This window comes from Myripristis murdjan, chromosome 1 (assembly GCF_902150065.1).
Source record: "Myripristis murdjan chromosome 1, fMyrMur1.1, whole genome shotgun sequence".
NCBI lineage: Eukaryota > Metazoa > Chordata > Actinopteri > Holocentriformes > Holocentridae > Myripristis > Myripristis murdjan.
In genome coordinates, this window is record NC_043980.1 from 24,538,514 (window position 1) to 24,560,789 (window position 22,276).

Here is a 22,276-nt window from a genome sequence, read left to right on the forward strand (position 1 = left end):
CTCGAGTGTTCTCTCTATATCTCTCTTAACCCTCTCCTTTATCTACCCCTATCCCCACCGCCCCAACCCCCCCACCTGCTATCTCCCAGCTGGATCTGCTTTGCGCTGCAGTGCAGTAGCGGGAGGTTTTGTGAGGAGCCAGGCTGGATGAGTCACCTACTTGCAATCTGCTCCCCTGAAGTCCTGCAGGCGTCAGCCACATCCAAGGACCCCACAGCCAACCACAGCCAACTCACGAATGTACATCTCTGCACATGCGCACATTGTATGCCCATTTATGATGGAAGAACACTTGTCAGGAAATGCCTGTACACATATGTGCATTCACATAGCTACAAAATCTACAACACATCTCTAACATTCCAAGTCCAAAACTACCAAAATGCAAAAAAACATAAAATCATAACACTGCAGGCTGTGCACTTGTAACAAAAAATTACGCTCAGTACTTCTGATCAAAACAATATATGGTATGTCATGGCATTATCACTATCCTTATAAACTGCTGTGCTTGTAAATATACTGTAGTATATTTACAAGCTTATTTGGAAAGATATCCCCTCTAAAAAACAGCCATAGTGAAGTCTGCTTTCCAGTGCTGATAAAGTAGAGTAGAGTTTTTCTGAATGACACAGTCTGCAGTCCCATCAGCCTCGGAGCTAACGGTGACAGCTAATGGTGTGTTTTGAGTGTGTGTATCTGCCTGGCAGCCATTATTGACGTACAGTGTTGTTCTGTTTTACAGCTCGTTACACAAACATCACAAATTTTCCAGGCAAGAAATTACATTTTCTGCGTGTGTGTGCCTGATTTGCAAAACATGTAAATTGCTAGCTTTGCCTCCACTATTCATCTGGCATTTAGCTTTAATTTAACGTGCACTGCATCTAGCTAAAACATTCATCAGTGTCATAGCCGTCTCAGTGACAAACAGCACTGGAGATTAAACGGCACGAAACAGCTGCTTTACATCAGTTTCTAATTCTACAGCCTTAGGGGGAGAAGAATGACTTGATTATTATCCAGTTTCACAGGCTCCCAATCACCAGTGTGACTCGCATGGTGAGAGTGTATCTTCGAACACTGCCTGTGATTTTTAACATGCTGAGTGACGGAGCAGTCTGGTGTGCTACCAGGCGGGCATTAGAATTCACAGTAATAAGTTATGTAGTTTTCAGTCTCAAATTCTTGGTAAACTGAACACGATTTTCCGGCATCAGAGTACACCGAGAGGGTGAAGTGATGCCCAAGCTTATGAGTCAGACACAAATTGTGTTGTGTTCATTTGTCTTTAAGCTGCAGGCTGAAATGACAAGGGTTTCAATTCACAAATCAAAATGTGACACACAATAGGCCGAGGGTGAAAGTTGTGTAGTATTAGTATGCAGTACACGCACTGGCAGGCTTGTGGCCAAACAAAGGATTACAGCAAAATAAAACAGTTTTTCTCTATTCCTCTTTGTGAAAAATACACTTTCCCTTGCTCATTTCCTCTTCATTGTAATAATAAAAAACAACACAGAATTCTTGTATTCCTGTGTTTGCTGTGCTGCAGTAGATGTGTGTATGTGACCCATCACACAGGTACATGTATGTCTGCAGTGATACACACAGATGACTTTGTCTGCACACACAGCAACACAGCTGACTTCATGACACTTCATGCTGTTCGTGCAGCTGTTCCTCCTGCGTTCCTTGGCTGTGTTTTCCCACAGAGCTAAAGTGCTCATTTCCAAAACAACAAATTAATTCTGGCAAAAGAAATCATTTCCTGAACTAAATTGTGAAATTTCTTTTTCCAATCAGTGAACCTGTTAGATACATATTTCTCCAACAAAGACTTTATTTAAAAAGCAGCACAAGTTATTTTAATGTTGTGCTATCAATCAATCTGCAGTTTGTGTCTTTCTTTTTGAAATGTTGATGTTTCATTTTAGAGTGAAACTCACTTGTTTCATGGTGTTCACACAGACCTGGTGCTATTTAAGATGTAATATTAAAACAGTAATACTGTCACCCTACATTCATCATTAGAACATTTATTAAATTGCGTCTGTTAGTCTTTTTTTTTTTTTTTTAAACATGTTTAATTCACTGCTGGGTCAGCAGATTACTAATGACCTCTGGTTGCTCAGAGCAGTAATATAGCAGTAGATTCAAGAGCTTCTAAAATATCCATGTATATCCATGTATCTACAGTCATGAAAATGTCTGACAAATAGGCTTAGCCTGTTTTTGCCAACTACTTTCATCAAATTCTTGAAAAATATTGAGAAAACTAATATTAACTAACTTGAGAGTATAGAATATACAATGTTGAAGCTGCAGCGGTGATTCCCAGTGGGATTCCCACTTATATCAGGGCTGACCTACAAAAAACAGTCTGCTTTAGCACAAGCACGAGCACCAGAGGAAGCCAAACCTGTCAAGACACATGTCAGTTTCCGTCTCTGACACCGACTTCAAACAAAGCAACCATCTCATCTGGAACAAACTGTTATCCCCAAAACCTCTTTTTACTCTCTCACTTATTTTAGTACAATTGCTCAACCTGTCTTGTCCTCCACTTAATCCCCTCTCTCTACTTCCTGCAGTTCTTTTTGTTGAATGTTTTTTTGACTTCCTGTTGGCAGCACACTTTTGCGAAAATGAGGGGGAATATGCTCTCTGCAGCTCTAAGATAAATACAAGCATTCATGTGTCATATTGTAATGACTGGAAACATGCTCATATTGAAAGAATCATAGCCAATCTTAGCCAACATAAAAAAAATGCATAGGCAAAGTAGGATTAGACTGAAATAAAACATTAGGCAGGGCTATTAGGCACTACAGGGATGCACCATAGAATTTATTTTATTGCAGAAACAATGCTAAACAGCATGAATCTGTGTTATAGCTTGTCTTACTGAAATATAACTACCCCTGTAGTAGATACAACAACAACATGTTACACTGTCAGCAGCACACCAGCACATTCATATTCAGACATGCTTGTGCACTGGGGTTCATCAACATGTGTTTTATATTTTATATTTTATTTAACTGAAAATGCCGAGAGAAAATATTTTGTGCTGACATGCGATCTCTTTAAATTTGACAAATCTATGCAAAAATAAATGAATGGAATTTAAGACATTAACACACTGATATCAACCAATATATTGAAAAAGGTAATGTGATCTGCGATCACATGCAGTCACATATATGACTTTTTGTTCCTAACATCACAGTAGCATCTGGTCTAGCATGACTCATTCAAAGTAAGCTGACTGGTGACGCAATAACATGCAGTCCTTCCCTCTAAAAATACCAAACAGAAACAGTTGGAGAAATTAAGGGTATAATTTCATAGCAGGGTTTTGTTATTTTCCTGGAATAAAAGAAAAAAATCTTTATCATTCTGTATGCTGACCAATTGCATGCTGGCACACAGAATACACAATGAGTTCACCATTCATGCCAATACAGCATTTCTGAATTAAACGGATTGCTTTGTTAAAAAAAAAAAAAAAAGTAATTTCCAGTGAACCTCCTGGGTTTACCCTTCATGCCCTGTGCCTCCCCTCCTTTTAAAATGGCAGCAGTTATTATTAATGCACTGCACTGAGCCCCAATGCCCTTGTGTGTGGGAGAGATGCGCTATGTGTATGTGCATCAGAGAATAGTGAGAGTGTGTGTAATAAATTACTCAGTGACAAAGACTGTGTGAATGTGGAAGGTGAGGTTAAGGTTGTGAGCGTTTGTATGCGTGTGTGAGTGAGTTTGAATCTCATAAAAGCCCCAGTACTCTGTGACATTCTGTCATTTATGAGCAGTTTTCCTCTGCAGAGTCCTGCTCCATAAAGCCCATAATGAAGGAACTCTGATAGACTCCATGCAACAAAAGGGAGATTTTGCATCAATCACAAAGCAGATGCCGTGCTATTGCACCAGCAGACAGACTTGCACAGTTAATTAGCAATTAGCATTACACATGGAAGTCAGGCCAATGAGGCATTTTAGGATATATTGTTGGTCACAATCTACATTACATACAACACTGTATTACCATCATAGCTCTGTCCATTCAAAGAAAGTATGCAAACCTAGATCTTATTGCATAAAGCCCATGTAATTTCAGTTTTGAGATTGAGTTGCGCTAATTTCACCCTAGTTTTACTTTTATGATCCACTTGTTATTATTTTAACCTATAGTGGTTGTTTTCATTGCCCGCTGCTCCAGTTTTACTGTTTTATTTGACATTTAGCAGTTTTTTACTCTGTGTTGATACTGTGTTTTTGCTATTATTGTCTATGCTGATCTATGTAATTTCAGCAACACTGAAAGTGAAGGCCTAAACCCTCAGTGTTCCTCTAAGTTTTAAACAAAGGTGATGAAATGGAAGGAAATGTAATGGGTGTAAACTGTTAAGAAACCCGGTCTTCTGCTGTCAGAAGCCAAGTTATAACACCAAACAACATTAGAAATGAAAAGTGTCTGGAAAGCTGAAACTCGTCCATTTTGGATATCCATTAGACTTTTATATAGAGTATGGATCTTCAGTTTATGTGTAGACATTACAGTTTATACTTTAAGGTAAGCATGTTTCTTTTGCCACTGAAATAATATATCCCAGCAATTGCATTTCTTGTGTACAGTAAACACCATGTACACATTCATTCTGCCAAAGTCCCATCTGATTCTTTGCAATCCCTCATCCCATCCCTTAATCTCCTGACCCCTCTCCTTGTGTGGGGGTTGGGGTGGGGGACAGGTTTGGGCCGGGGAGGGGTGGAGCTGCAGCAGCCTAGGCAGATTGCTGGGTTCGTGACTGCAGTATGTGAGCCTAAAAGACTGGAGGTCTGATCCTGGCTGGATTACATGGCTGTGGCACGGGAACAGAGGGCTGAGGGGAGCCGTCTGCCACTGGGAGCCTGGGTGAGAGGAGGGGGCTGGTGGGGGTAGAGGGTGGATGAGAGACTGGGGGAGCAGAAGCTGGGAAAAAGATGACAGAAGAGAAGACCACAGACATGGCTAAAACTTTGAACCTGGAGCCAGTGGAATCATCTAGGGGACGCCATACAGTGATGTGAACTCTGTAGATTCATTTGCGTATGAACGTACATATTCGCATGCACAAACACATCTGTATATGCCTGCAATGCGCTGTTCACAGATTTAATGCATATTCATACATATAAATGCAAATGAGCACACCATCACACAAACATGAAACTGAGGCTGGAGGAGTGGGAGGGAGGCCTGCCACAAGGGACACCGTCTCCACAGACACCCGTCCCTGCTGGTAGGTGACGATGGACTCATCACACTGAATTAGCACAATCTGTACAGGGGTCTCACACCCCTCATGGCCTGCAGTCGGCTTCCAAACTGAACAAGTGTGCTCTTGATAAAGACTGAAAATGTGCCACAGCAAAAAGTGAGATTTCCCATGACTAAGGCCATTTTGAGCCAGGGTGCTTCAGGAGAACAAGGAATACGAGTGGAGAATAGAGAGAGAAAGAGAGTGATAGACTCAACCAATTACCAAAATCACTAGAAAAATCCTCAATTCCAGGACAGATTTTTATTTATTTATTTTTTTATGACCTAATTCTGCTATCAGGAACAGAACAAGGGGCAAGGACTCTAAGTAACTTTTAACATAGTCCATAATCACTGTGAAAACTAGGCATTTGGAGGCAATCTGGAAAAAATAAAATAAAAAATTATGTGTAAGTCACACAATAAAAAAATATCAGTGGAGACGTAACATTGAGTTACACAATAGAGAATACATATGTAATTGTGACAAATCTGTGCCTCAGGACATTTTGTCAAAGCTGTGAATGCACTTGCAGATAATGCCTGTAGAGCCTATTACAGCATAAGAGAGCAACTAAAGCCCCCTCTAAAGATTTGGCTTAAGGTCCTCCAAGAATTGACCAATTTCTTTTACGTGTATGCAAATTTTGAGTGCACTGGGACTCAAGCCCAATTGAGGAAGTACACATTACTGTTCTGTAGAAAGACAATCCAAGGCCACAGGAGTAATGCCCAAATGTTGGGCGCAGAGCTGAGCTCGGCCAGTGTCCCATTTCTTAAATTCAAAAAGAGAGCAATCAAATTTGAAACCACTGAGCAGAATCAGACTGGAGCAGAAATGCAGTGACTAAAAATAGAATGCTGCAAATCACCAGAGTTATCGCCCTGATACTAAAAAGAATTAATAATAATAATAATAATAATAATAATAATAATAATATAACCAGAGATGCATGTGCATGTCAGTGATTTGTCAAAGCAGCAGTGTGACTCAACCCAGCTCTGGGCGTCCTGCTGTGCGGGACCGGGAGCTGTCACTGTGACTCACCACTAGAAACAGCCGACCTCCCCCGGACCCCCGGTGCTCCCAGCTCACACTGCAAATCCAAGTCACTGAAAGCCCTGGAGTGAGTGGCAAGCCATTCAGGGCCATTTCTGTCCACACCTTTAACCGTGAACATCCCACCTCCAGCCCACTCCAATGGCTAATAACAGTTAACTCTCTGTCTAGGTGCTCAAAATAAAATTGACTGAAATCGATGGGATAGCACTAGAATTAGGAACCAGAGCGTTTTCTCATCTAGCGCCGGGCACTATGGGATCAATCGGAGTATAACCTTGAGCTGAATATCATATGTTACACCAGCGTCTGACAAAATCAGATGCTGCAGACTAAGTAGACTTTAATTCATCATCTCTGATAAGGGGGTTGTCAGCCTGCGATAAGCTATGAGTGCGTTTAGAGGGCGCCGAGGTCATAGCGTGCAACTGTTTAGGTAAGGACGGATTTCCGCCAAGGCGCACTTAACGATTACATAAGGTCGTGTGCATCGGAGTTCCCTCTGTACTTGCGAGAAGAAACACCGATTTAAATTGTGCTTCGTGTAACACTTGAGCTGTGCAAGAGAGCACTCGACTGCTATGAGCTCCGGTTTTCTGTGGCCGCGCGGAATGTCATCTGAAGGGTATATAGAGGAACTGATGTTCCCGACATCACCAGCATCACTTTGCCACACGATCTGCATCGCTGATTGTCACACCGAATAATAAGACCGGGAAATTATCATTTGTCTTTCGGTCATGCATTAAAAACCATGATAAATAAGAATGTCGGCTACATTTTGATAGAGATAATAATGCCTCTGTGGTGCACTGCTGCACCGCCCCATTCATTTGTATGGACTACAATTCAGCACCATGAGTAATCAGCTGGTAATAAACAGAGCACGAGATGTTCCCAATCACGGTAATGCACATTTGGTTATTTGCAACATGTCGAGAAAGTTTTCAACCACCAATACAAGTAAAACTGAATTTCTATCATCCGGTTGCCTATAATCTTCACTGTTCTGCAACTATGTGACTTTGTAGCGTGGAGGTCTTGCAAGCTTAGGACATGAGCACATTCTGTGTCCTTACCTGAGTGGCTTTGTGGAATTGCTTCTTCAGCCCTGCTACAGACATGGTTACTACGCGGTGGTTCTAGCTGGGAATGTGGAGGGATGTTGCAGGTGTAAGGAGGAAATCTCGGTCCTATTTGTGTGGTTTGATATTTCAGTCGAGGCTAACCTTAACTAAAAGGGATGTCCTGTGAGCAGGGGCTGACTAAAGCCGTGATCAGGCTATTGGATGTCAAACCCACATGTCTGAACGCCGCTGACGCAGGCTCAGCCGATGCCAGCTCCTTTTAAAGCAGCCGCATCCCCGGTACTCAAAAAGTAGGGTATAAGACGTACTCTTTTTTAAAGTAATGTTGCTTTTCGTTACTTTACTTACTCATTAAACAGCCTACCACAACTGCGCAAAGGGCTATTACAGAACCAGATAGTGTTTTTCTCTATGAAATCAATAGGGTATTGAGCAACTTTCCTACCATTTCTCATCTAAACTCTGTAGTCTGGTAGGGTGACGAGAGAGAAATACGATTTGGGTAGAGTTATAATTAATCGCGTTTTGAATAAACCACTTTCGATCTGATATTTGGGTGATCGGTGTATGGGTATGTTTAATGACATTATGGAAACTAAAAAGGCAGTTAAGTTGTAAACATTTTAAATGAGGGAGATGTGGAAAATAAGGGATGTAGCTGCTAAATCAGGACAGGGCAGTGCAGCCAAGCACAGAGAAACCCATCAAAGTGCCATCAAAACTCCATACTTTCAGCTGTGAAGAACTATGCGTGTGCAAAAAGGCATTGCTCATAAATAAACACACAGATTGCTTTGTTAAATAAAAACTGAAACTGAAACTCCCCCTCTCTCTCTAGGTTTGAATATGAGACAACATGACTGGTCAAGATAAACATGTTCTCAGCGTGGCGTCGGCGTTTTCAGCGCCATTAAAGCTCCAGCACCCTGGACAGCGCCCGTCAGCAGGGCGCTGCATCGAGACACCAACAGCCCTGTTCATCCAAACCTTTAACAACCGAGTTCAGCTTCAGACCTCAGCTGCTTCCAGAAACTACAACAGAACAAAATGAAGTAAAGAATAAAATAAAAATAGAAAATAATCACTTGCCTGGGCTAACTTTGTAGCAGAGCCTAGATAGAAATGAAAACTCATGTCTGGACGTTTAAAGTTTACGAGCCAAACCAGACCACGGATGTTTTTTCAGACTTCAGGTGGCGACCCGGTATACCCAGACAGACAATCCGGCAATTCAATATTCTCTGGCTGAGAAGATTAAAAAGTGCACGAATCTTTAGGACTGAGCGAGTTATGGTCCCTGAATTGAGGCTTAAGGAGTCACCTGCACACACACTCAGCTCAGCCTCTCGACGCCAGATGGCCGGCTGACTGTAATACTTTAGTAAACAGTTAGAGACGCATCCCATATGGCCACCATGGGCCCAGAGTTACTAGCAGCATCTTGGCTGTAAAAACCGGAAGATGTGCAGCAATGGCCATCTAAGCATTATTGTAAACATAAGTCTGTTAAATGTCCAAATGAAGAAAGTGATGGTGAATATAGGACGATAATCCTATAATCCTCTGCAATGAGCCCTTGCGGGAAAGGAACAACTGCCAGCAAGCCATTAGCAGGTCTGCCAGTCAAATCCAAAAGCAGAACTGTGCGTGTCTATGAGAATATTAATGTGATATTACAGTGACTGGCCTACCGCAGGCGATAAAATCACTGTATAGGGGACAGTGCACCAGAAATAATCAAGTGCGTAGTTTTGATCATCTACAAATCCTCACCAGTAACCTCCTACTGAGGAGGCTGCCAGAGACTCACTATGCGGAAAATTATAGAAATATTATAATTGTTGTGTTTTTGTTCATGGATCCGAGTCAGTTTATCTGGTCTTTTAATTAAAGGACACTACCGGTTGTGTATTAATCGTCTTTGTATACCTCTGACCTTCTTCCTTTAAATGCTGGCTGTGTTCAGGTGGTTTGCCAGGAGAGTTACGAAATTAACCAGACTGCATAACCTGGGTGTTTAACAGTCAGTGCCTCTACATGCAACTTTAAATATAATAAAATAATACTATTATTATGACCAAAACACATTCAACGACGTGAATTTTTCGATCTGGACTTTTACTATCCTAAAGGACAGTGTTCATTTATACTACTGATACTAGTGATGCACTCTCATGGTGATACTTGGCTTTAAATAAACTTGAACTACTCCTGAAGAGTAATTGTGAAGTGATGAAATGCAAACGATTACAAGGTGGCACATTTCCATGTGTTGGGAGGTGTGCTCACACGCAGGCCAAGCTGTGAGCGTCAAAAATGTAGGACAAGGAGGACTTATGAGCAGTCTACAATACGGTGGAGGGACCATGGGGAACAAAATCAAAAGCAACACCAAAACAGTCCCTCAAGTAAACTACCCAATTCTGTTGACCTGCAAACCTATCAGTAATCAATCATCAGAGCGAAGTCTGTCAAGTTATTAGGAGCTCTGAATCAGGATGATGACTTCATCTTCAACATCCATCTTGTTGCATTATTTTCAATGTTATTTCTGTTCCTATTTTTATCTTATTATGCTGCTGCAGAGCGAGAGATTTCTTGTGTCAGTGGCACCACCTTGTGGAAAATTTTTGAACATACACTGCAGGGGAAAAAGAGAAAAAAACAGAGAAGGGATAATAAGAGAGCTCAGAGAGCCTATATTTTCCAGTAGTATTCATTTATATCTATTTAGGCTACCAAAGTGTTACACACTGACCACAATTCTCTGATTTTATGACACGAAGGCCCATCACTTAGTTTATTATTTCTAATAACACAGGGAATTATTCTCGAGTGGTGAATTATGAGGATTTGCTTCCACCTAGTGGTAAGCAGTGACGCAACATGACAGAACAAAAACCCTACATGAAAACCCCAACGTAGTGGCCAAAAGTCTCCATCGACCCACATCAGCTCCTCACAGTGAAAACGGAAAACAAGGCTGCACCAGATAAACTCTACCTGCAACCCCGAGCACCTCATGTCACTGCGGCGCGCTGTGATAAAGCACAAAACAGTGGCATTTTTCTCTGAGCAGCTCTTATTGGCTAACAGAGACAGTATGAGTGATGCATCAAAGTGGCTGTCAATGAAGCTGCGCGCAGCTCCTTGCAGTTTTCCTGCTGGCCGGCCTCCGCTGGCAGCTCTGATGAAGTGCCCGGTCCCACGGCGCACTGATCTGTAGGCTGTGCGCGTGTGGCCCGAGGTGACTGTCCATTTGTCTTAACGCACGGGACCATAAATCTCACCTGTACCGTAACGGAGAGATGGAGGCCGAGCTGGAGTGATACGTGAGATCATTCCCAGTTAAGAACTTTATTACACTGACCGCTTTGTTGGCCGCTGCTCTTATTACTGTCATCAGCACCTGACTGAAAGATTCAGTGGAGTTTTCACGGTTCACGCACTGGTAACACTGTCATACTTCTGCACAGAGCACAGATCTATATGTTTAACAGGTTATGTCCAAGTAGAACTTCAGAACTACTGAGTTACTTTTTCAAAACAAAAACTGCATTAGGTGTGACGTTTTCCATGCCGTTATAAAAGGATGGGAGAACAAAATTCAAAGTGTACTCTTAAAAGGTGCATTCTGCCAAATTTCCGAGTGTTGACTGAAGTGAGGACCCTGCAGACTCAACTGGCAAATCTAGAATAAGCACATAGTACGGTGGTTGAGTTTTCGTGGTTTTCATCACCATGCCTCTTCAATGATATTTCGTTTTCATCAACCATCTGCAGTTTTTCATAATACACTTCTTACTGGAAGAGTGGGAAATGACCAAAAAAAAAAAAAAAAAAAAAAAAAAAAATAGAACCAATAAAGAAGAAGCAGGTTCCCCTTCTCATTTTCAACTGTTAATTGTTAAAGGTTCCATAACCTGTCACTGATCATTTGTTCTCTGTAACGGGTATGATTGAAAATGTGGTGAAGCACAATACATGAGCAAAAATGTACTTAAGAAAAAAGTAAAAAATACTGGCTTAAAAAAAAAATACTCAAAAAGTACACACAAAGCTACTCTATTACAGTAATATGGGTAAATATAATTAGTTATTTCCACCTCTGCAAACATGTTTGTTTTTCTTCTGCAGGTTGCACGTGTTGCTAGAGCCAGTTATTGCGATATGGAGTGTACTTCAGACATTAAATATTCATGTCACTATTTAAAAAAAAAAACCCTGTATTTTCTGTGCTGACAGTGGATAGTTTCTTAATGTTACACTGATGAGACAAAGGTATAGGTTAGGCTATTCCACAGCCACAAAACACATTTGGAAAACAGCTATTGTCTGCATTTGAAACTTGGAATGCAAATTTTGAATGACATTTTCCTGATATTATTTGTGCTTCTCAGGCAACAAACTTTCATAAAACATCGTCCTAATTTTAATTTGACGTTTAAGCATTTGTGCCAATAATCTAAATGCTTTAACGTCAGCAGAAGGAAGTGAAGAACATGCAGCTGGGGGAAGCAAAATTGTGTCTGTGAGCTAAATGTGTGTGTGCGTGCAGGTGGAAAACAGCACTGTTATGATAGCAGACCAGTGGTCATCTGTCACACATGTCAGTCATGTCACTGGAGACACACAATCAACACAGACCAGGCCATGGTCATGTGTGTACTTTTTGGGCCCACCAACCTTAACTCCTCCCCACCCCCCTCACTCCACTTAAAACATGCTAATGTACCTGTGCTCTGCTCTAATTGGTCCCAGCGATGCTCGCCCTGCTCCACCTGTGTTCATGGGAAGCCTCCAGTCAGTCCTGCAGCCGGGCCCCGCCACTGTGTGTGAGCGTGCAGTGCTAATAATATGCAAACAAACACTTCTTTGTTGTTCGGCACTTATTGCACTAGCCCGCCACTGTGCAAGAAAGGGAGAAATGGAGAGGGAAAAGGAGTAAGGAATGAGGGGTGTAGGGGCTTGAATTCATTAGTGTGATTACCTGAGGTGTGCTACTTTACGGGGGAATGGGGGGTGGGGGGTAATCTGCCAGCCCCTTCCGTACCCTCCAAACTTCAGCCAGCCTGCTAATGAGGGCTTGGAAAAGTTAGTCAAGGTGGAGAGGTGCTTTGAAAAACTATAAAGCAACACCCAGACCACGACGTTGTGATATTCACTAGAGCATAAAACAAAGGATAGTTATCCAGCAGCTACGATCAGTGAGGACTGATACCCCAATTTTAGACAATTGTTTTTGGTCTGAATACAAATAAACCCCAAGACAAAGGATAGTCAGAGTGGTGTACTGAAGGAACTCTGTGCAGATGGCAGGTGTTCTGCTTAAACACTTGGCAATAAAAGTATTTAAGAAATATATCTCTGAAAGCAATATGTAGTCCAATTGTGTTAATCAACAATCGTGATAGTCGCATTTTCCACATCATTTGACATACACTGCAGATTAGGTGCAGTAACACCTGGAGGTTCAGATATCTAGATAGTCCTATTCCAAAGAGTCACCTCTCTCTTTGGACTTGTTGAGGACTGCAGCTTCCTTCCTGTGCTGTGAGAGGATGGGGATTAGAGACCAGATCAACCCCTCTCTCATTGTCTTTCTCCCACTCTCCTCTTCTCCCCAGGAGCTCAGGCCATGGCTTTAGAGAGACGGCTGCCATGAGCAAGGCTTAGGACAGTCCATGGGGAGGGGGAGAGTGTGAGTGTCAGAGAACAGTAAAAGTGCAGGAAGAGGTTGGCTACAATGGAGAGGAGAAAAAGGTGGGATAGGGAGAGAGAGAAAGCAATAAAGAGAAGCCAGAGGCTCTAGGGGCTATAGCGTTCCTGTGTGTTTGTGTGTAGACATATATACAGTGTATATGTTTGTGTACATATACACATACACATACACACACAGATCCTGTAACTCCACAGCAGGTTCCCTTCTCGCCCCATGCCTCAGCACAGCATCAAAACACAACTTTAAGTCCCTTGAGTGGCTGGCCTTTTTATCTGCTCCCCAGCTTCCCACGGAGGGCCGCATCAACCCATAATCTGCTGCCGTTTCATGTCTGGAGAGCGCGAGAGCAGGATAAGGAACTTGCTCAAGTGCAGATCAATGAGTTTGTATACATAGCATATGTGCATCAGAAGGGAGGCCTCTAATTTTTTTTTCTCTAAAGGTGGCATCTGATTTAATAAAAAGGACATTATCCGCAGGTCAAATTGGCATATTGTCTGTGATCTAAGTTTTTATAATAAAATAATTTTGCTGGGCTCTAGTGACTCAAACGGTTATACAACAGTGGCAGGGGAAATTCAAAAACATGGTAAAGTTTCAGTGAAAGTGTGAACTATATCTACCTTTGGAAACTGAACAATACCTTGTCCCTCTGGGTCTGAAATGGAGGATAGGCACAATGAAAACTGTAAACATGCTGCATTATACATTTGACAAACACACATTTGGCTGTATGTCACACGTACCTTGTTATTTAAGACAATGCCAAGTGTCTGTGCGTCAAAGTGAGTATGATATCAAAGCAGGCATCTTGGCAGCCAAAGATGGGGCGTGAAACTGTGTCAGAGAAGTAAAGGGAAATCACCAGAGGCTGCTCTCTATTCACTACACCACTGGCTGCTTAGGTCTGCAAGGACTAATTGTGCATCAGCTGGAGGCTGCAGCGATTGTCAGTTTGTGGTTTGACTGTTCTTTGTATGGTGGACTGGCTGTGTTCCCACCCAAGTGGCGCACACACACACGCGCCACACAAAGGGAACTTAAAAGTACAACAGGGGAGTCCTGGAGTGCACACACACATACAAAAACAAGTACACAAATCATTGATTGACCTCAAAGTCAACTTGTGACCCCAACCCCCTCTCCCCCAAACATTGTCTAGTGAGTGCCAGACAGAAAAAAAATCTGGGAAAGGTGAATTTAAAAAAAAAAAAAAAAAAAAAAAAAAAGACAGGGTGAGAAACAAGATAAAGACGGGGGGATGACAGAGTTGATTGTGTCGGAATGAATAAAAAGGGAAGGGAGGAAAACTTTGCATTTGGAACTACTGATCAAAGTAATTCCCACAGGAGGCCTCTTTTAATGAGAGAGTTGTACAAGAGAAGAAGGGTGGAAGACAAGAAGAGAGTGAAAGAGAATAAAGGAGGGGATGGCACTCCATTCCTACAGAGGGAGAAAGAGACTTGAATTGTATACAGTGTTATATGCAAGACATGGGAGGGAGTTTGGGGGTGGGGGGTTGGAGGGGGGTCGTTTGAAGGGTGTGTTCAAGATCGTTTTAACGTCTTCACTGAGGGAGCGTCAGAGGCAAGACCAGGTTAATTAAACCCAAGGGAGTACCAGCTGAGGGGGCCCACATTTGAATATGTCACAGAAATAGCATGAGAGTGTCAGGCAAGGCCGGATGGCAGCGCTAAGCACGCAAACATGTTGACTATGCATTACGCAGTAAAAGGAAAAGAGAGAGCGAGAAAGTGAGAGAGAGTGAGAGAGAAAGAGAAAGAGAGAGAGACACTGGAGGGGGGGGCAAGCTAATTTGCGTGGCGCCAGTGCTGTGCTCTTGTATACCCACTGTGCCAACGGATTTCTCGGAGTTATTAATGTTTGTCATTAGCTGCATTACGCTGGAGGACAGTGACTAGAAAAAAAAAGAAAAGAAAAAAAAAAAAGCAGCAGAAATTTATATGGGACAAATATTGACAATAGCTGGCTCCTGGGTATTGGAGAAGAAGAAAAGATGCAAACTATGTTAATGAATGGTAATTAACCACCAGGGTTTGTCTCTCCTGGATCCAAGCTAAATTGGTCCCTGAGTTGCAGCTAGAGACAGTCCTGGCCTAATCCTTTATTATAAAAAGATAAAGGCAAACGACATCATTAGCATATATTTGAGAAGGGAGGGGGGATTAAAAAGTGGAATTATTTCTTGTTAATTCCTGAACGGAGGATTCTTCATACAATTGTTAATTGTACATAAAAAAAGAGAAAACGAAAGAGGAAAAGTGGCAAAGAGGAAAACAAAAGCTAAAAGAGGTAAAGAAAGGGTGGGAAAAAAGGAATGATTTGAAGGGAGGAGTGTGTGGTCTCTGGTGTAGGATGCCAACTCAAGGACAGAGGAGACCAGGATCATGGTTTGATATTCAAGATGAATAATAAAAGAGTGAGAGAGAGGAAAAGAGAAACAGATAAAAGGGGTTGGAGGTAGCGATGTCAAGGGTGGAACCGCTCCACCAGTGCACCACTGTGCAGCCGTGTGCTGTGAATGTGTGTGTACGCTCATGTGGACCCATGTTAATGAAGTCAACAGTGGGGGTCACTCATTACAGACAGGAACCATGCCAACAGTCAGCTGTCAATCATCTCAGAAGTGTGTGAAACCCTGCTGTCCACCAGAGCGTCCACAGCCACCAACACAGGCTGACTGACAGTCCTCTGAACTACTGGAATGAACCAAAACTCAGAACAACATTTAGATTCACATCAACAATGAGACAATGAAGCGAGCCACTGTAAAGCAGTCTGGGAAACACATACTTCAGACAAAAAAGTAAAAGAAATGCCTTTATTCAAAATCAACAATAACCTGTCTCGTAACATAAATACTCACTGGATTATTGACTGAACAAATACACAAAACGGACGTTTTGTAAGCATGTATGAAAAAAAAAAATCTCCAAGAAATAAACTATTTTGGTGCATTTGATAAATGTAACTCACTGGGTTTCAATGATTGAACACAGTACAGTATCAGGACTTGCAGTGAATATTCTGCACTGTACTGCAATCTTAACATCCTCAAAGTGTCGACTTGGCATTGCTAGGTCAGGTCCCTGCACCCTAAGGTCCTTGAGATCCTAAATAAATTAGAGAGAGAGGTAAAAGAGAGAGAAAGAAAAAAGACCATGTCTAACTTAAACATTAGCGTAAGCACTTGCCTTATCACCCCGGGTCTGAGTTGTGAGTGGGGGGAGAGTGTGGCTGCATTGTAAATTAGCTTGGTGCTAAAGGGCCATCTGATAGACATAGTGCACTGAGCGCTAACACAGATGTCGAGGGCTCATTTACAAAAGCAGGGCTGCTGTGTTGAGCTAGTGGCCCAGAGTGAGTCGACAGCGTTTTTCTCGCAAATATTGGTTCTGCTGCCCTGGCTCAGCTTGGCTCAGCCCAGCTCCCACTGAGAAGGAACCAGGGAGGGAGAGAGGGAGGGAGGGAGAGAAAGGAGAGGATGACAGTTTTCCCAGCCTCAGCCCAGGGAGTCAGGCGTTTTCGCTGACTGGTGTTGCGAGCGCGGCCAGCTCTTCTGTCAGCACTTTCCTCTCCTTCATCTTCACGCGCACAGCCTCCATTAGCTGGCCAGCAGAGGGGATCTGCAGGGGAGGAGAGGAGGGGAAAGATAGAAAAGGAGCGGTGCGGGGGTGGAGGTAGAGGGGGTAGAGAAAATGAGGAAAACACACAAACATACCACTATTAAAAAAAAGGCTGATTTTTGACACCTGGCAGCTTTTCAGAGAGCCTATTTGCTGTTTTGTGAGTGAAACAAGAGAACCTCAGATTGGGCCTGCGGACTTAGAAACTTTTGAGGGACTGTCCATGTTCAGTGTTTTGATGAAGCAAATTACAAAACAGGCTACACAGCAGTAGTTGGAAAAGCTAATTCTACAAGGCCACTTTGATCTGTCCTAAGCTTCCGGTCTTGATCAATTTCTGGGTGTTGTTTACAGCTACAAGGAAAATCATAGGCATTTTTTGGCCTCACCGAAGGCACAGCACCGTACATTGTCCTAAGGTTTAACATATTGCCTATTTAACACTTACAGCAGGGGTGTGAATACCTTGCAACATGAACAGAGTGGCTCAGCCATCGCTTGGGACACATAACCTTGTTTTTACAGGGGACTGAAGTTTTAGATCTGTGCTGGATAAGGGAAGGGGACAAGAAGAGGAGCCCAGTTTAATCCACTTGGCTGCATCCAGGATTAGAGGGGCTGGAATATGGAGGAGTTTTCCACTTGTGGTTTCCTTAGTGGTGGGCGAGGAGAAGATGGAGAGGTGGAAAGAGAGAGCAAGGGTGGGCAGGCTTCACCTCCAAGTTCTGGCTAATTTTGTTTTTCCTCAGAATCAACACAAGGACTTTATGGTCATTAGGGTGGGTGATCAAAGGCAGGCATACATACTGTATCATTCATAAATATTCACTACAACTATATGCAGCCTTTTCCAGAGGCTAGGGAAGCAAATTGAATTCCCTTAGCAAGTTCCCAAATCATATGGTCAGATGTGAGAAGTGGACTGGCCAGATTAATGGTTTGCATTTGGAAAATATTGCAAAAATAATGCAAAATCTTATGTATGTATGTCTGTATGTATGTACACACACACACACACACACACACACACACACACACATATATATATACATAAGAGATATATAAGACACATAGAAGCTCAGCTTAACAAAATCATTGTTGTTTTTCAACCTGGGACTTTTTTCCACTGTTTGGGGTCCAATCGACTGATAAGGACAAACAATTTTGGAATTTGTCCAGTATTGACCGAGATTGGCAGCCATGAAACAGGTTGCAATGTAATCACATGGGGCAAGTTCACCCGGCAAATTACTTGTTTTGCCACTGACAGGCTCAGATTGTTATTACAAGTGCCTGACAACATTACGGAAAGGATCCCCTGACAGACGTATGTATCACCTGAACTGAAATCTAGCTCAAGGAGAAGTCTTGCTCTGAAATCTCACGTGAGGTGAGTTGTTGCAGAAAGACAACAGCAGAAATGAGAGAGAGAGTTGGAGAGAGGACTCACCAGGAAGAGTTTGTTGTTTTGCAGGACAGAAAGTGTAACTTGGTGTTCTCTACAAGTAAAAAAAAACAAAAAAAAAAACGAGAAAACAAACAAAAAAACAAACACTGGTTCGTGTTTGCACATTTCCAGATTGTGACAAAATGATGTACCACATTTTGCGCAGCTTCGATACTTTTGCTGGATAGGAACACGATGAAGTTGTGGCTAGCTGTGCTACAAATGGATCCGAACACTCATGTCCTCCTATACACGGCACCTTGTAGACCATCAGATCTGCAGTGACCATTTTGACTGGGATTACAACTACCAGCCAAAGAGGAGAAGAAATCCTACACCAAAGCACTTTGAAAAGTTGGTCCAAGAGCGGAGAGACCTACAGAGACTGACAGAGTGGAGGTAATGTTATTAGATGTAAAGAAAAATGTCTATCTCTGTGTGGATCCTTTCTGTAATGTTGTCAGACTCTAATAATAGCAACCTGTCAGTGGCAAAAACAGGTACTTCTAGTGGACATAATTTGATAGGTGAACTTGCCCTTTTTAATGACACTGCAGTCTGTTTCATGGCTGCCGGCTGAAGCATTCTTGTCACTAATGGAAGAATTTCACAAATTTTGTCCCTATCAGTCATTTGAACCCCAAAAGGTGGAAAAATAGGGGCCAAGTTGAAATATACCGGAATTATCCTGTAAGTGCTTTAGCTTCAATTTAACTCCAACATATAATTTTGCTTTGCTAACATCTGCCTGAGGGAAAATAAATCAAGTCACATGTTGATTTGACATGAATAAACATGGATGTTTTAACATTAAAATTATACTTGGTGGTTGGCAGAGCTTACATGTCTTAAGGTATAAAAAAAATAGGGCTATGATTTGAAACCAGTCTTGTTATCTTTATCGAATAAGTCAGTATAGTCAATATAGTTCAAAAACTCACACACAGACATGTTTCCAATATGGGCACACAAACAAACACACACACAGACACACACACACACACACACACAGACACACAATCACAGAGTCCCCCACCCCTCGACACCTCTCTCCTCTTCATTAGCAGGAACAGGAGCAGGGAACACAAGGCCCTGTGTGCTGGAAGTCTGTGTGAGTGTGTGTGTGTGTGTGTGTGTGTGTGTGTGTGTTGGAGAGGGAGACAGTCCCAGCAGCACTGGATGCATCAAACACACAGCGCTACTCCTCAGAGAACTACTACACTGCAGTAACTGCTGAGACATCTCCCTTTGCTTGTCTCCTCTGGGGAGAATTCTCTGTTTCTCTCTCTCTCTCTCTCTCTCTCTCTCTCTCTCTCTCACACACACACACACACACTCTCTCTCTCTCTCTCTCTCGCTCTCTCCTAATCAGCTAACTCCACTTAGAGCCACTAACTAAGCAAACATACCCACTAAAATAGAGACAGCCACAACACAAGGCTCTATGGGACAGCAAAGTGGGAGACTGGATCATTAAAACCACTGATATGGGAAAATAATATGGGTAAACAACACTAACAGGTAAACATGATCTAGATAAACCTTATTTCTAACATGGCTTACGACTGAAGCTTAGCATGTTAAAAGTATGCTAGCCTACACAGGAACCTATATTAAACCTATCTGTGGGAAATCAAAATTAAACTGCATTCAGCGTACCTGCATGAGCACAACAACATCTATATCATCTATATCAACATCTTCATTAAAGTTGATGAATGTCACAAAGTAGAGTGAGAAGATTTCTTGTACTCTTGAAGGCATGGTTGATAAATAATAAAATACCTCTCATTTTGATTCATCTCCCTACGGTGCGTGACTCACATCAGCAATTCTCATGTTCACCCACACACATGCACAATCACACTTGTACCTCCAAACATTTGCACTTACACACACACCCACACACACATACAAATGGCACAAGGGGGACTATCATTCCCTTTCATCTAACTGCCACCTTTGTGGCGACCTGTGCTCCCTCAGGGCGGTCTGAGGTAAGCTGTGATGCAGCTGCTCTACCAGGTCCCCTGGGTGGCTTAAGGCAGTGTTAGCAACTGGCAGTAATGTTATGCTACAGTTGATTTAGCTGGGCTCCTGTCCCCTTTGGCGGAGCAAGCCAGCACCAGTGCTAAGCAACGCAACCGCTGTTTTGCAAGAGTCCCCTTGTCCCCCTTGGCAATGCTACAATATCAAGTATTACGTTGTGCTAACTTATAGCCATTACTATTCAATAGGCCCTGCAGATGAAGCCTTTTGTGTAGCTATGATTTCATGAACATGTTTCAGAGGTGAACTGATATGTTAAGATACTGACAGTGTGTGTGTGAATAAAGACAAGGTGAGGGGCTGTGAGCGAAAGGTGTTTTTATGAGCCAATTAAATGACATTGGTAGTCTGTGGCCTGGGGCGCAGCTTAAGGCAAGGAGCAGCTCAAAGTTGCAGCACTCCAGTGACCGTTGTCTGGTAGTGGCATCACACACACCAACTTTTTCTTAACCAATCGATCATTCTTGCTCTTTTGTCTTCTCCCTCAGAACAGGTTAGTGCGATTATTTTCCAGGGCCCAATTTGTGAGCGGTTGTGGAGATTGTGTCAGGCTGGATATCTAAATGAGAAAGAAAAAGAGCAGATGAGAGTAGAACTGAGAGAGAGAGTGGGAGGGGAGAAAATCAGGGAGCTTGAAGGAGGTATGAAAAGAGTACATCATCTGAAAAAAAGGGCACTTAGCAGCGGATTAGAGTGTTTTCTCAGTTATTCACCAAACAATCCAATGCTCTGCAGAATATCGTTACACATGTGCACTTATTTAATTAGACAAAAATCTGATATGCCACTATAGAGGAAACACTTAGTCCCTATATGGCATATACAAAAACACCTGTATGCCTGGATCCTGTAATAATAGCTGCGAGATTATTCATCATAACAATCCTCCTTTTGTGCTCTACAGTTTAAATGTCTTAATGTGAGAAAAAAAAAAAAAACATGGTTTTTCATCTCCAGGTATGTCAAGAGTATTTTCAGTCTGGTAAAGGTACTGGATTCACCTGCACTCTTTGTCGCAGCCTGAAGAGCTGTCTCCAATCTAGGCCACTATTCAAGGTAAGTGAGAAGTAGTTACAGTACTTTTCATGATCACAGAGGGGGAAAAAACAGCTCTCTGATCTTTGATCTTCTCACTTTTGTTTGAAAATCAAATTTATCAAACGGGGGAATAACAACAACAACAACAACAACAACATGATAAATAGAAAAAAGCACAAGCACAAAGGCACCCTGCTAAAAAGTCTTGCATTTGATTATCTCCTATAATGAATATGTCACATTTGCAAAGAGGGGCTCAGGTAAGAAAATCACTAAAGCACCGACAAGCCTATTCTCACACACTCTCTCTCTCCTTAGTAATTACCTACCCTGCTGCAGAGCAGATCCCTCTCTCTTCTCCCCTTTAGGCCACTAGAGACTGATATGAAAGGGAATTGGACACTTGGGGCCACAAATACTGTAATTAAAAATCTCTCCTTTTCTTGATACGTTGTTTGGAAACATCAGGTCTGTGTGCAACATGCATTTGTTAGAGATCTGACCTAAATACACCCTAGATTAAACACAGGAAAGCACCAGGTCTTTGTTTCGGGTTCCTACTCATTAGGTGTGGAAATGAGGTGATCCAGACACAACTGAAGTATAAATATAGTAAGGTGATATCCATACAAAAGAGATGCAACCTTTAGGTAGAGCTCAGCAATCAAGAACATACTTCTGATTAACAGTATGTCTTAATGGCCAAGGAGCTGCACTGGGAAGTAGATAAGACCGCAGCTGGCTTTGCCTGCAGCAAATTCTCACATAAAAACAAGAGGGTGGTACAATATTGTCATACCATGTTTATTTAGTTACATAATAAGGGAATTGAATAAATCTACAGCAGTGGAGTCATCTATTCAGTGAGGAAATGTCCACTTTCATCATCAATTCTCTTTCTGTGCCCACTTCAAGAGG

At 42.3% G+C, this 22,276-nt stretch overlaps 2 protein-coding genes across 8 annotated transcripts in view; both read right to left on the reverse strand.

Moving 5' to 3' along the window:
- sh3gl2a (SH3 domain containing GRB2 like 2a, endophilin A1) overlaps positions 1-8,795 on the reverse strand; it is a 41,659-nt gene extending 32,864 nt beyond the window's left edge. For 3 of the 7 annotated variants that reach the window (XM_030050159.1, XM_030050152.1, XM_030050145.1), the window contains exon 1: positions 7,447-7,670. In XM_030050159.1, coding sequence (XP_029906019.1) covers positions 7,447-7,491 — 45 coding nt within the window. In that variant the 5' untranslated portion in view covers positions 7,492-7,670. Of the gene's footprint in view, positions 1-7,446; positions 7,673-8,544 lie in introns of those variants that run through there. The other 4 variants (XM_030050174.1, XM_030050167.1, XM_030050136.1 and 1 more) reach the window with 3 other exon arrangements.
- A 7,216-nt stretch (positions 8,796-16,011) lies between these two features.
- The window catches only part of cntln (centlein, centrosomal protein), a 94,959-nt gene continuing 88,694 nt past the window's right edge, over positions 16,012-22,276 (reverse strand). The window contains exon 27 of the mRNA XM_030063569.1: positions 16,012-16,824. Coding sequence (XP_029919429.1) covers positions 16,714-16,824 — 111 coding nt within the window. The 3' untranslated portion in view covers positions 16,012-16,713. The remainder of the gene's footprint in view (positions 16,825-22,276) is intronic.